General features: G+C 36.9%; 1 protein-coding gene across 9 annotated transcripts in view; it reads right to left on the bottom strand.

The window, feature by feature from the left end:
- Positions 1–13,966, bottom strand: part of AFG2A (AFG2 AAA ATPase homolog A) — a 396,134-nt gene that overhangs the window by 235,974 nt on the left and 146,194 nt on the right. Inside the window, exon 14 of one of the 9 annotated variants that reach the window (XM_055385177.2) lies at positions 12,235–12,396. The exons of the other annotated variants lie outside the window; for them this stretch is intronic. Coding sequence (XP_055241152.1) covers positions 12,357–12,396 — 40 coding nt within the window. The 3' untranslated portion in view covers positions 12,235–12,356. Of the gene's footprint in view, positions 1–12,234; positions 12,397–13,966 lie in introns of those variants that run through there. 9 annotated transcript variants of the gene reach the window in all.

Below are 13,966 nucleotides of genomic sequence, written 5' to 3'. Positions count from 1 at the left end.
GTTGTAGCTAGTTGGGAGGCTGAGACAGGAGGATCACTTGAGCCAGGGAGGTTGAGGCCTTAGCGAGCTGTGATTGCACCACTGCACTGAGGTGTGGACAGCAGAGCAAGACCCTGTCTCTGTCTCTGTCTCTCTCTCTTTATATATATATATATATACACATATATATACTATTTACATATATACACTAGTTTTATAGATATATATCTATAAATATATAAAGAAATAGAACTTATCAAAGTTCTATTGTCTATAAACATACAAAGAAAATAGAACTTATCAAAATTTGTCGATGCAGAGAAAGCAGTACTTAAAGCAAAACTTATAGTATTGAAAGTATATATTAGAGAAGATCTAAAATCAATACTAAGCTTTCACCTTAAGCAACTAGAAAAGCAAACTAAAGTAAGCAGAACGAAAGAAATAATAAAATTTAGAGCAGAAATCAATGAAATCTAAAATAGGAAGTCAAAAGAGAAAAAAACAATGAAACTAAAAGTTGGTCCTTTCAGAGAATCAATAAGCCTGTAGCCAGGCTATCTAAGAAAAAAAAGAGAAAAGACATAAATTCCTAATATCAGATATGACAGAGGACACATCACTACAGATCTATATATATTAAAAGGATAACTTAAAAAAACTAAGACATCCTATGGCCCAAAATTTGATAACCTAGATGAAATGAATAAATTCCTTAAAAACTTCAATCTGCCAAAACCCACACAAGAATAGACAAATTGAATAGGCCTGTGTCAGTTAAAGAAATTAAATAAATAATTAATAACCTTTCAAAACAGAAAGCACAAAACCCAGATCGTTTCCTGGTGAATTCAACCAAACATTTAAGGAAAAAATTACACCAGTTCTCTAATCTCTTTTAAAAAATAGAAGCAGAGTGAATACTTCCTCATTCTATGAAGCCACAATTAGACGAATACCAAAACCAAATGAACATATCACAAAAAAAGAAAACTACAGACAAATATTGCCCATAAACATAGATGCAACAATCCTCAACAAAATCTTACCAAATCAAATCTAACAACATGTAAAAATAATTATGAGGTGGGAGGATTACATTAGCCCAGAGTTCAAGAATGCAGTGAGCAATGATTGTGCCACTACACTCCAGCTTGTGCAACAGAGTGAGACCCTGTCTCTTAAAAAAAAAAAGAATAATTACATACCATTATAAAGTGGGATTTATTCCAAGTACCCAAGGCTAGTTTAACACTTGAAAACATTACATTACAATTGATGTTACAACTGATGTAACATTATATCAGTTAATTTAATCCATCTCATCAACGGACTGAAGAAAAAAAATCTCATAATCATATAAATAGATGAAGAAAATATTTGACAAAATCCAATACCCATTTATTGGTAAAAACAAACAAACAAACAAAAAAACACCTCTCAGCAAACTAGGAATAGAGCGGAACTTCCTTAACTTGGTAAGGAACAGCTACAAAAAACCTACAGCTAACATCACACTTAATGGTGAGAAATTAGAAGCTTTTCTGCTATGATTAAGAACAAGGTAAGGATGACCCTTCTGCCCATTCCTTTTCAACATCACACTACATAAGAAAGGGAAATAAAAGGTACAGATAGGGGAGGAAGAAATAAAAGTGTCTTTGCAGATGATGTGATCATCTATGTAAAAAGTGTGAAATTATCAACAAAAACACTCCTGAATCTAATAAGCAATTATAGCAAGGTTGCAGGATACAAGGCTAACCTATGAAGTAACTGCATTCTTATATATCAGCAATTAAAAAGTGTTTCAAATTAAAAACACATTATCATTTAAATTAGCACCCCAAAAAAATGAGTTATAACTCTAACAAAATGTATAGAAAATCTATATGAGAAAAAATACAAACACCAATGAAAGAAAACTGAAGAAAATCTAAATAAATGGAGAGATATTCCACACTCATGGAAAGGAAGACTCAACACTGTTAAGATGTCAGTTCTTTTCAACTTGATCCATAGATTCAATGCAATCCCAACCAAAACCCCAACAAGTTATTCTATGAATATTGACAAACCCATTATAAAGTTTATACTGAGAGGCAAAAGATCCAAAATAGCTAATTCAATATTGAAGGAAAAGAACAAAGTTGCAGGACTGACACTATCCAAATTCAAGACTTCCTATAAAGTGACAGTAATCAAAACAGTGTGGTAGTGACCAAAAAAAAAAAAAAAGAAAAAAGAGAGAGAGAGACAGAGACACACACAAAAAGTGACCAACAGAACAGAACAGAGAGCCTAGAAATAGACCCACATAAATACTGCTGGCTAATCTTTGGCATAGTAGCAAAGGCAATACAAGGGAGCAAAGATGGTCCTTTTAACAAATGATGCTGGAACAACTGTACATCCACATGCAAAAAAAATGAATCTAGACACATCCCTTACACTTCTTCCAAAAACTGACTCGGAGTGGATTACAGACCTACATGTAAAACACAAATTATAAAACACCTAGAAGACAGCATAAGAGAAAACCAAGATGACCTTGGGTATGGAAATGACTATTTAGGTACAATGGCAATGACATCATCCACAAATAAAACAACTGATAAGCTGGTCATTATTAAAACAAAAACCTTCTGCTCTGTAAAAGACGACATCAAGAAAATGAGAAGGCAAGCCACAGACTGGGAGAAAGTGTCTACAAAAGACACATCTGATAAAGACTGTTATCCAAAACATACAAAGAATTCTTAAAACTCAACAAGAAAACAAGCAGATTAAAAAATAGGCCAAAAACTGAACAAACACTTCACCAAAGAAAATACACAAACAATAAGCATATGAAAAGATGGTCAACATCATATATTATTAGGGAACTGCAAATGAAAACAATAAGATACCATTACACACCCACTAGAATGGCCAAAATCAGGAAAGTTGCCAACACCAAAGGCTGATGAAGCTGTGAAGCAATAGAAACTTTTATTCACTGCTGATGGGGTAAAAAATGGTACAACCACTCTTGAAGACAGTTTGGAAGTTCCAAAAATAAACTCTCAGAAAACTAAAAATACTCTTACCACAGGTTCCAGCTATTGCATTCCTGGATATTTATCAAAAGGAATAGAAAACTTATATCCACAAAAAACTTGCACACAGATGTTCCCAGAAGCTTTATTCACAGTCTTCATAACTTGGAAGCAACCAAGATGTCCTTCAGTAGGTTAATGGGTAAACTGAGGTAGGTCCGGACAATGGAATATTATTCTGTGCTAAAAGGAAATAAGCTATCAAGTTATGAGAAGGCATGGAGGAATATTAAATGCATACTACTACATGAAAGAAGCCAATCTGGAAAAGCTACACATTGCATTATTCCAACTACAGGAACACTGCATAAGAATGTACAGGATATTCCAAAAGAGGCAAAACTACGTAGACAGTAAAAGGATCAGTTGCCAGGTTAACACCTGGTTAGGGAGAAGGCAGAAATGAACAGGGATGGCACAAAGGATTTTTAATGCAGTGGAACTATTCTGTATGACAGTATAATGGTAGATATATGTTATTACACATTCATCCAAACCCAAAGAATGTACAACATCAAGAGTTAACCCTAATGTTAATTATGGACTTTGGGTGATAATTATGTGTCATTGTAGGTTTATAGATTGTAACAAATGTATCATTCTCCCACAGGATGTTAACAGCTGGGGAGGTTGTGTGTTTCTGGAGACAGAGTATATATGAGAACTCTATACTTTCCACTCAATGTTGGTGTGAACCTAAAACTACTCTAAAAAAAAAAGTCTATTTAGAAAAAATAAATAAATGTAAGAGTATTATTGATGTCAGTCAATTAGAAAAATGTTGGAGCGATCCAGGACGGATAGTTAGCTGTCTGAATTAAAATCATGGCAAAAGAGACAGAAGTGGATATATGTGAGAAATATTAAGGAAATACAATCAATAGGGCTGATAAACTAATGTCTCCATGGAGTCACTGGATGAAAAAAACTTTAACTGTAAACATGGTGGGTTGTCCTGTGGGACAACTGGAGATTTAGATATTTAGAGTTAGAAAGAGGTACAAAATGGAAATACAAATTTTACCAGTCCTTGTCATAAAGATGGTACCTGGAGAATGGAAATAGATCACCTAGAAAAAATACATAGTTAGAAGAAAGGTAAATGCATAATGAAGAGAATGCTAACACCAGTATTTTAGGTACAGGAAGTGATAGGGGAATTTGCAAAGGAGAAGGGGTGTGCAGTAGTCAGATGGGGCTGCCAGAGCAAAATAACATAAATTGAGTAGTTTAAACAACAGAAATTATTTTCTCACATTCTGGTGGATGGAAGTCCAAGGTCAGCATGCCAGAATGGGCAAGTTCCAGCAAGAGTTCTCTTATTGGCTTGCAGGTGGCTGCCGTCTCGCTGTGTCCTCAGATGGCAGAGAGAGAGTGAGTGAGAGCACAAACCTGAGAGAGCGCTAGCTCTCTGCTATCTCCTGTTATAAAGGCACTAATCCCATCATATGGGAACTAACCTTACGACTTCATCTAAACCTAATTACCTCCCAAAGGCTTCATCTCTGAATACCATCACATTCGGAGTTAGGGCTTCAATATATGAATTTTACGGGTATCAGAGAAGAAGAAAGGAAAACAAGGAATAAAGGGGATAGTGTATCAAGAAGGTTGGAGTTGGCCAGGTGCGGTGCTCATGCATGTAATCTCAGCACTTTGGGAGGCCGAGGCGGGTGGATCACGAAGTCAGGCGATCGAGACCATCCTGGCTAACACGGTGAAACCCCATCTCTACTAAAAATACAAAAAATTAGCCGGGTGTGGTGGTGGGCGCCTGTAGTCCCAGCTACTCGGAAGGCTGAGGCAGGAGAATCGCTTGAACCCAGGAAGTGGAGGTTGCAGTGAGCTGAGACCTTGCCACTGCATTCCAGCCTGGGCAACAAGGGTAAAACTCCATCTCAAAAAAAAAAAAAAGAAGGAGGAAAAGAAAAAAAAAGCTGGAGTTAACTGTGTCAAACATTTTTGAGTCAAGTAAAGAAATAAAAAATAACAACTGGATTTATCAATAGAAAGGTTATACTCCTAGCATTGGCGAGGGTTACACATCAACAAAAAAATGTTAACCTGACTACACTACTAGATAAAACAAAATTCTTCTAATTTTTGTGCCCTACCTAGAGGAGTTCATGGAACATAACTAAATAGTTCCAAAGGAATGGCCTACTTTCATCAAAGGACAAAATCCTGGGCCATGCCACATCTAATTTATTCATGTTATTGCTTGCTTTGCCTTCTAACAGGAGCTACATCCAAATAATGTCAGATCCTATCCTTAGTTATATATATGCTCTCTTTTTCTCCCAATGAATTAGTAAGATGGCCAAGTGTCTTACTGGAAAGTGTGAATGTATTACTTGAGTTTACCAAGCAGTAAAAAAATAGCTAAGTAAGTTTTATCTCATGTTAGGCAAAGATCATTGTGGCATGGCAGGAGGAAGACTGCAAGAAAAATAAGTGGAATAATTTCATTAGAATGTATAACAATTCATTCAATTCAATTTATTTGTTCAATAAACACTAGCTGGCAGGCACTACTTTAGGAAACAGAAATGAGAAGATTAAAGAAGACTGTCCCTATTCCCTCAAGGAGTGTTATAGAAAGAGAACCCCTCATTCCTAACACCATTCCCCTCATAAAAACAGTAATAACAACATAACTTCTCGAACAATGCAAAACAGAAGAAAATCAGAGCACAAAGGAGGGCACTGGACACTTCAAAAAGTTCCTAGGTGAAGGTAATCCTTATGCTAAACAAAGAACTGGTCGGAGGTAGCTGTTAGAGGACTGGGGGCTTTAATGTCTCATCTCTATGTTTTTCAGCTATCCTGAAATAAAGGTTCAGAAATCTAGCTGTGCTTTAGAAGCACCCATGAATCCAGGGTAACAATCAAACCCACTGAGTCAATCTCTGTGGGTCCTAGGAATCCAAAGATACTTTTTGGTAGCCATCTCCATTCTAGATTGAAGTTGGGGACTGCTGAACATTACCTGACATGGCCTTGCAAGTTACAGACACTTATAAATATTTATTGATAACCTGACTTAGGTCTTATGATGTGACCATTTATTTTAAAATTAGTTCTTCTACTAAGCCTACGTAAATCCATGCTCTTTACCTCTATACAATTCTAGACAAAAGTCTCAGTTCCAAACATTGACTAGCTATTATTAATGCACAAAAATAATATGTGCACATTCAAAAGCAGCAAAATCAGTGTTTTGTACTACTGGGTATATGATTTCACAAACACGCTAATACTACACACCTCATATGTACAGTCCTTTATTCCTTGACGTTCATTCAGGTTGAACTATGACTTCAGCAGAACAGGCTAATCTTGTGCTGTCTCTGCCTTCCAACAGTCAAAACAGATTTCTCTTGTTTGAAACTTTTTGGTGGTTTAACAAACAAATGTTCAATGTCAGATATATTAAAGATAATGTGCTAGATTAAAAGAAGCATAAAATCAGGTGCACATAGAGAAAAAAACAGGAACAATCTAGCAGAAAAGACATGAAAACTGTCACCCAATGCCTATCCAAGTGCCTTAACTAGAATGTTCCCTGTTTTTAACGGAATCGTCCAACCCACTTCTGTGACCCTCTCCCATGCTACTTTGCCATTAACATAATCTGTGTAAGATATGATTTTCTCTTACAAATAATGTGTGTTTTGGGAGACAATTCTCCATGGGTCTTTCACATTTCTTCAGTCTTATGAGCAAGGCACTAATTGGGGTGATGGAAATGTTCTGGAATTAGTGGTGATGGCTGCATAATATCGTAAACATACTGAAATACCACTGAATTGTACACTTAAAATGGTGAAGAACAAAAACAAGAAATAACGTCTCCCTCCAGAGCAAAGAGTAGGTTTGGTTAGAGCTTCAGAAGCTACACAATTCATCTACCTCCCTCAGGGGCAAAGGGCAGGCAAGCTTACTGCCCAAGATAAAAGATCTGAGTTAACCAAGAGTGGGATTCCTGTCCTGTAATGCAACCTACCAGATGTGCAGATATCCATATGGCCCATATGCATCACCTCTTTTGGATGCAGTGTAAAGGAGGAACTGATACAAACATACAGATATTCTTGCTGCTTGCTGTGCTGTGAATAATGAAGTCATTTGTTTCTGACCCATGAGCCTCATGGTTTCTGCCAGTATCCATGAAACTGTGGAAGGCTACTTGTTAGCCTGCAAGTAGAAAACCCCAGATCTTTCACAGTTCTTGACTTAGACATCATGCAGGTAACAGAGCCAGTAAGTGGTTTTAAGACAGGAAAAAAAGGGGCCAGGCACGGTGGCTCACACCTGTAATCCCAGCACTTTGGGAGGCCAAGGCAGGCGGATCATGAGGTCAGGAGATCGAGACCATCCTGGCCAACATGGTGAAACCCCGTCTCTACTAAAAATACAAAAAATTAGCTAGGCGTGGTGGCATACGCCTGTAGCCCCAGCTACTCAGGAGGCTGAGGCAAGACAATGGTGTGAACCCGGGAGGCGGAGCTTGCAGTGAGCTGAGATCGCGCCACTGCACTCCAGCCTGGGCAACAAAGTGAGACTCTGTCTCAAAAAAAAACAACAACAACAGAAAAAAAAAATTTCACTTACACACATGCACACACCACACAACCCCCCCGCCCCACCACCACCACACACACGCACACACAGCACAGGGCTTGAGTTTCCCCAAAATGATCTTGGGTAGAATAACAACTGCACCAAAGAGAAAACAAGTATAAATCTGTGGTACTTCTGAAACATCTAGATGGAAGTATTCTGAAGACAGATAGATCTGAGCTCAGTAGATAGTACTCAGTAGATAGGTCTGAGTTCAAAATAAGGCTAAAGACAGTGTTGCAGTTATCTTTATTTCTACATTGATTTCTTTTGGGGGTCAAAAGCAAAAAGTCTCCTTTAAGAGGGGAAAAAAATCCCTAACCCAAGATATAAAATGTCACTGAATATATACTGACTGGTAATCTCTTCTATGTTTACTTGTTTATCACCCCCCACCCCCCAAAAAAAGGCTAAGAGACTGACTCACCCCATCTCTAAAAAAAAAAAATAATAATAAAAATAAAGGCAATCTAAATGTACATAAATTTTCATCATATAATTAAAAAATAATTTTATATCTTAAACCCTAGGATGAATGTTGTAAACATAAATAACTGTACACATTAACAGATAACTAAGTTAAAAGAATATCATATCTAAGCTTTATTATAAGCAGTTTTTACATGAGAACTCATCAGAAAATAAGGAAAAACTAAAACTGTATAACTGTTTTTCATTTTGAATTTGTTTTAAATCACAGGTAAGGAAAAAAAAAAACTTTTCATGCAGCCTTTTTAATCTGAGACAGAGTCTCACTGTCACCCAGACTGGAGTGCAGTGGTGCCATCATGGCTCACTGCAGCCTCAAACACCTGGGCTCAAGTGATCTTGCCTCAGCCTCCCAAGTAGCTAGAACTATAGGTTTGTGCCATCGTGCCTGGCTAATTTTTAAAAATTTTTTATAGAGATGGGAGTCTTATGTTGCTCAGGCTGGTCTGGAACTCCTGGGCTCATGCAGTCCTCCCACCTTGGCCTCCCAAAGTGCTGAGATTATAGGCATGAACCACTGCACCCAGTTCAGGGAGCTTTCTTTTTTTTTGTTTTTTGTTGTTGTTGTTGTTGTTGTTGTTGTTGTTGTTGTTAGAGATGGAGTTTCACCCTTGTTGCCCAGGCTGGAGTGCAATGGCATGATCTCGGCTCATTGCAACCTCTGCCTCCTGGGTTCAAGTGATTCTCCTGCCTCAACCTCCCCAGTAGCTTGGATTACAGGCATGTGCCACCACGCCCAGCTAATTTCGTATTTTTAGTAGAGATGGGGTTTCTCCACATTGGTCCGGCTGGTCTCAAACACCTGACCTCAGGTGATCCACCTGCCTCAGCCTCCCTAAGTGGTAGGATTACAGGCGTGAGCCACCATGCCCAGCCAGTTCAGGGAGCTTTCTAATGCCATTTTTTAAGTGCTCACAGCTCACTGACACACTATCCCATTCTATTAACATGTACTCATCTAAAGTTAATTTAAGAATGGGTAAATCAGCACTGAGAGGCCGAAGCAGGTGGATCACTTGAGGTCAGGAGTTTGAGACCAGGTTCACCAACATGGTGAAACCCCGCCTTTACTAAAAAATACAAAAATTAGCCAGATATGGTGGCAGGCGCCTGTAATCCCAGCTACTCGAGAGGCTGAGGCAGGAGAATCGCTTGAACCTGGGAGGTGAAGGTTACAGTAAGCCAAGATTGCGTAAATCATTTCACAAACAGAAACATTACCAATATCCTAATTGCTTTAGACGCTCAACTCAACACAAGGCATTAAGTAAGCTACAGTAAAAATAATGATTATAAAGTGATAAAACAGGCTGGGCGTGGTGGCTCATGCCTGTAATCCCAGCACTTTGGGAGGCCAAGATGGGCGGATCACAAAGTCAGGAGTTCGAGACCAGCCTGGCCAACATGGTGAAACCCCCCTCTCTACTAAAAAAATACAAAAATTAGCCAGGCATGGTGGCATGCGCCTGTAATCCCAGCTACTTGGGAGGCTGAGGCAGGAGAATTGCTTGAACCCGGGAGGCAGAGGTTGCAGTGAACCGAGATGTCGCCACTGCACTCCAGCCTGGGCGACAGAGCAAGACTCCATTCCCACCGCCCCCAAAAAAGAGATGGAACAACTGAGAAAAGCCCAAAATACCATGTTATCAACAAAAGCATAGACATCTCTATTCATCCCATTCCTCGAAACCCTAAATTCTATAAATGAAAGAAGAAATTTTTTGAAAAAGGCTTTCTAGAGTATCATTTGGCTTTAATCCCAACTCCCTTTTAATTTTCTCTTAAGAAGAGGAGAGATCCTAGTGAATTACAATCTGTGAAACAAGTTAAAATACAATCTGGCAAGAGATAGTGCTAATATAGTAAAAACAAAAATCCACATGAACTACAGCAAAATTTTTAAAAAGTTGAATTTCACCAGGGACTTGGAATCCATTAGAAAACCATCAAAGGGAAATCCTAAACCTAAAAACTATAATAAAAATTAAGAACTCAAAAGATAGGCTTAATGGGAGATTAGTGAAAACAGAACAGAGGATTCTTAAAATGGAAGACTGGTTACTAGAAAGCATCCAAATGAATACACAAAGTGACAAAAAAAAAAAAAAGAAAAAAAGAATGGAAACAGAATACAGTGCAAAAGACATATGGAATCCAGTGGAAAGGCCTAAAAAAAAAAGTATAGTTAGAGTCCCCTTATGAGAATGGAAGGCCAAGATGGATGGATCACCTGAGGTCAGGTGTTCAAGACCAGCCTGGCCAACAGCTGAAACTCCGTCTCTATTAAAAAATACGAAAATTAGCCAGGCATGGTGGCGTGCGCCTGTAATCCCAGCTATTCAGGAGGCAGAGGCAGGGTGAATTGCTTGAACCTGGGAGGTGGAGGTTGCAGTGAGCCAAGTTCGTGCCACTGCACTCCAGCCTGGGCAAGAGAGCGAGACTCTGCCTCAAAAAAAAAAAAAAAAAAATACTATCTGAGAATGTCCCAAAACTATTGAAAGAAATCAAAGGGATCAAGAATGGACTCAAAACTCTGAAATGTTGAAGGCAATAAAATTACTTCTAACTAAAGATAACAGTCTGTGACCACCATTTACATTTAAGATTTATTCCAAAAGTCATCTATGCAAAATAACTTCTGCAATCAGTGACTAATATTAAAACAGGTACAAACAGGGCATTTCTGAGTCCTAAATATGAATTATCCTAGAAACAGAAACTGTAAATGTTATGGTACTACTTGTTTGCATACACACCTGTAAATGCTCACTCATTAAAAATGTCAACAATGCATCTAAATGTTTTAGATTCTGTTTTGCTTTTCCTTTTCTTTAGTTGACCTGACAAATCCGACGTGACCTTCTTTCAAAATAAATTACTAAGATTAAGAAACCTATATACTTGAGAAAGAGTCAGTTTTCTTTGACAAAGAAGTAGTAATGAGTAGAACCACCTGAGAGAAAATGAGTTTGGACAGGAACAAACACATAAAAAGAGATTCTTTCTAAAAATATTCCCCCTTTCCATAGCAAAGTTTGGGAGGAGTATGAATTACATTTTCACTGCATAAATACCTTGAAGATGATAACATTATTCTAGTTCCTTGATATTTTGTAAAAATAAAAAAAAGAGAGACAAAATTTATATTTTTAAGAATTCTAAGCATGTATACAAATAAAACAAGTTATAATTCATGAAGAATAAAATTATTTTAAAAACATTTTTGTCAATACTGTTTCAAAAAGTAAAAATCTGTAATAAAGATACAGTTTATAAGTTATGAAAAAACTAAAATGTTTTAACATCATTTCCTTAAGTGAAAGAAGAAAGAAAAGGAGATAGGCCGGAGAAGGTAACCATATTTTTTTTCAGTTTAAAAAAAAAAGAATAGGAATTCATGTTTTAAACATCTTAAAAAGCTTGATATACAGCATGGTTACGATAATTAATAATAATGTATTACATATTTGAAAATGCTAAGACAGTAGATTTTAAATGTCCTCATCACACAAAAAGTGTCAAATATGTGAGGTGCCAGATATGTCAGTTAGCTTTATGTTATCATTTTATGTGTATACATATAGCAAAACATCACATTGTACAAACAATTTTTGTCAATTAAAAAATGTGAACACAAACATTACATATCACTCCAAATAAAACAGGTTAATATTATAGTAATAAATTTACCTACAGAATACAATCTCTATCCCTAGGAAAGAAGTTTCTTCTTCCATAAACAAATGCATTTTGAATAAATCATTTCCAATATCACAAAACTCTTGAACTAAAGAAATCCATGTTAGACTGGACTTCTTGAAAAACAACTCTAGAGAAAAGCAAAATTATATTGTGTTGCACATACTGCATTTTTCACTAATGTTTAAAATTATGGGAAATTATGGATGTTTAAAATTCCAGCTATGTTATACAGCTGGCAATTACATTTTGACAAATATTTAAAGAGTCTAACAACATCAAGGATTTCTTAAGGCTTCTTGCTCACTTTTTTGGGCTGTTTTAAAAATAATCTCCTCAAAAGATCTCTGATTCCCATAAACAAAATTAAACCCCCTTGTTTCTGATAAACCATTTGTTTACAGCATTACTAAAGCTCAGTATATAATTATGTTTACACCAGGAAGTTTACCTGTGCCCGCCTCACTTCTAGCCTTGAAAATGGAGAATTCTGACTTCCCACACAGTGCTGTGAGGGGAAATTAAGTAATTATGAAGATTATCTATTGTTCATTGAATACCTACTTCCCAGACACTGTATTAATAAGAGTTGACACTGTGTAAGTTGCTCTGTGTCATGCATTACAGGTATTAGTTAAGTAATCCCAATAATAGTGCTGTGAGGTAAATACTGCTGTGAGGGCCATTAAAAAACTGAGACAGAAAGGTTGAATGGCTTAAGATTCCACAACTAGCAAATAAAAGAGTTGGGATTTAAAAGCACATTTACTTGATTCCAGAGCCTATACTCATTCCATCATAAATAATTTTTAAAAATTTTGTAAGCCAAATACACCAATGTGCCAGAGTAAAGCTGAAATATCTACTACAGCCATCTTTTAATCAGTACTCCAGAAGAAAAATAAAAGTTCCTTATTTATTACAGTTGAAAGGAAGCTGTAGTGAAGAAATATTTAACAATGAATAATCAACAAAACTTGAAAAATATGAAAGCAAAAACCATTTGATAAATGTCCAAAATCAATAATGTCTTGAGTAATCTAGCTTATCACCTACATGATAAACTAGATTTTAGATTATGATCAATATTCAGCAGGAACCTATTTTAGATTAATAAGATATCCTATAAATGCAGAAAGACACACAAGTTACCTTTGTCAGCTATTATAGAGATGTATAAGCTGCATGTGCTCTATGTAACTGTAGATTTGTATAAACTGTTAACATAGGGAGTGACATAAAAGCATGTATTTTTCCATCTTGCCATGATTTCCCGGTAAAAATTCCACACTAACACCGACAATATTCATTACATTTGTATAGTTTTGATTCAAACACAGAATAAGAGAAACAAGTGATTCTTTTTTTTTTTTTTGGAGGGGGATGGAGTTTCGCTCTTGTTGTCCAGGCTGGAGTGCAATGGCACCATCTCGGCTCACTGCAACCTCCGCCTCCTGGGTTCAAGTGATTCTCCTGCCTCAGCCTCCCGAGTAGCTGGGATTACAGGCATGCGCCACCATGCCCAGCTAATTTTGTATTTTTAGTAGAGACGGGGTTTCTCCATGTTGGTCAGGTTGGTCTCCAACTCCCGACCTTAGGTGATCAACCCGCCTTGGCCTCCCAAAGTGCTGGGATTACAGGCATGAGCCACCACACCCAGCCTGAGAAACAAGTGATTCTTAAACTCACAGTTCAATTTACCACCTGACAAAAGCAATTTTTTGAAAAGAATTGTCTCCCAATCCTGAACCTGCATGCACTGATATCATAAACATAATCCAACACAAGAAATAATAAGGAAAATTAATATGTCAGTTCAAACTTATTTTCTGACAGCAAACTACCTAGAAATTTAAGCAGATTAAATGCTTTTAAACATGTGCCATTTTCCTAATATCACAGATCTAGAAATAGTAAAATAAAAAATAAAAATCTATAGTAATCGTAAGAAACAACAACCCAAAGAAAACCAATAAACCTTCATTGACTAGTACTCATTGGGAAGGTTGCTTTGAATTTGGGAAAGGACTTTGATATTTAATATGCTTGGGTTCAAACGGCAACTTTTCACCTTGTTT

The sequence above is a fragment of the Gorilla gorilla genome, chromosome 3 (genome assembly GCF_029281585.2).
Source record: "Gorilla gorilla gorilla isolate KB3781 chromosome 3, NHGRI_mGorGor1-v2.1_pri, whole genome shotgun sequence".
Classification (NCBI taxonomy): Eukaryota; Metazoa; Chordata; class Mammalia; order Primates; family Hominidae; genus Gorilla; species Gorilla gorilla.
This window is presented reverse-complemented; position numbering and strand designations above follow the sequence as displayed.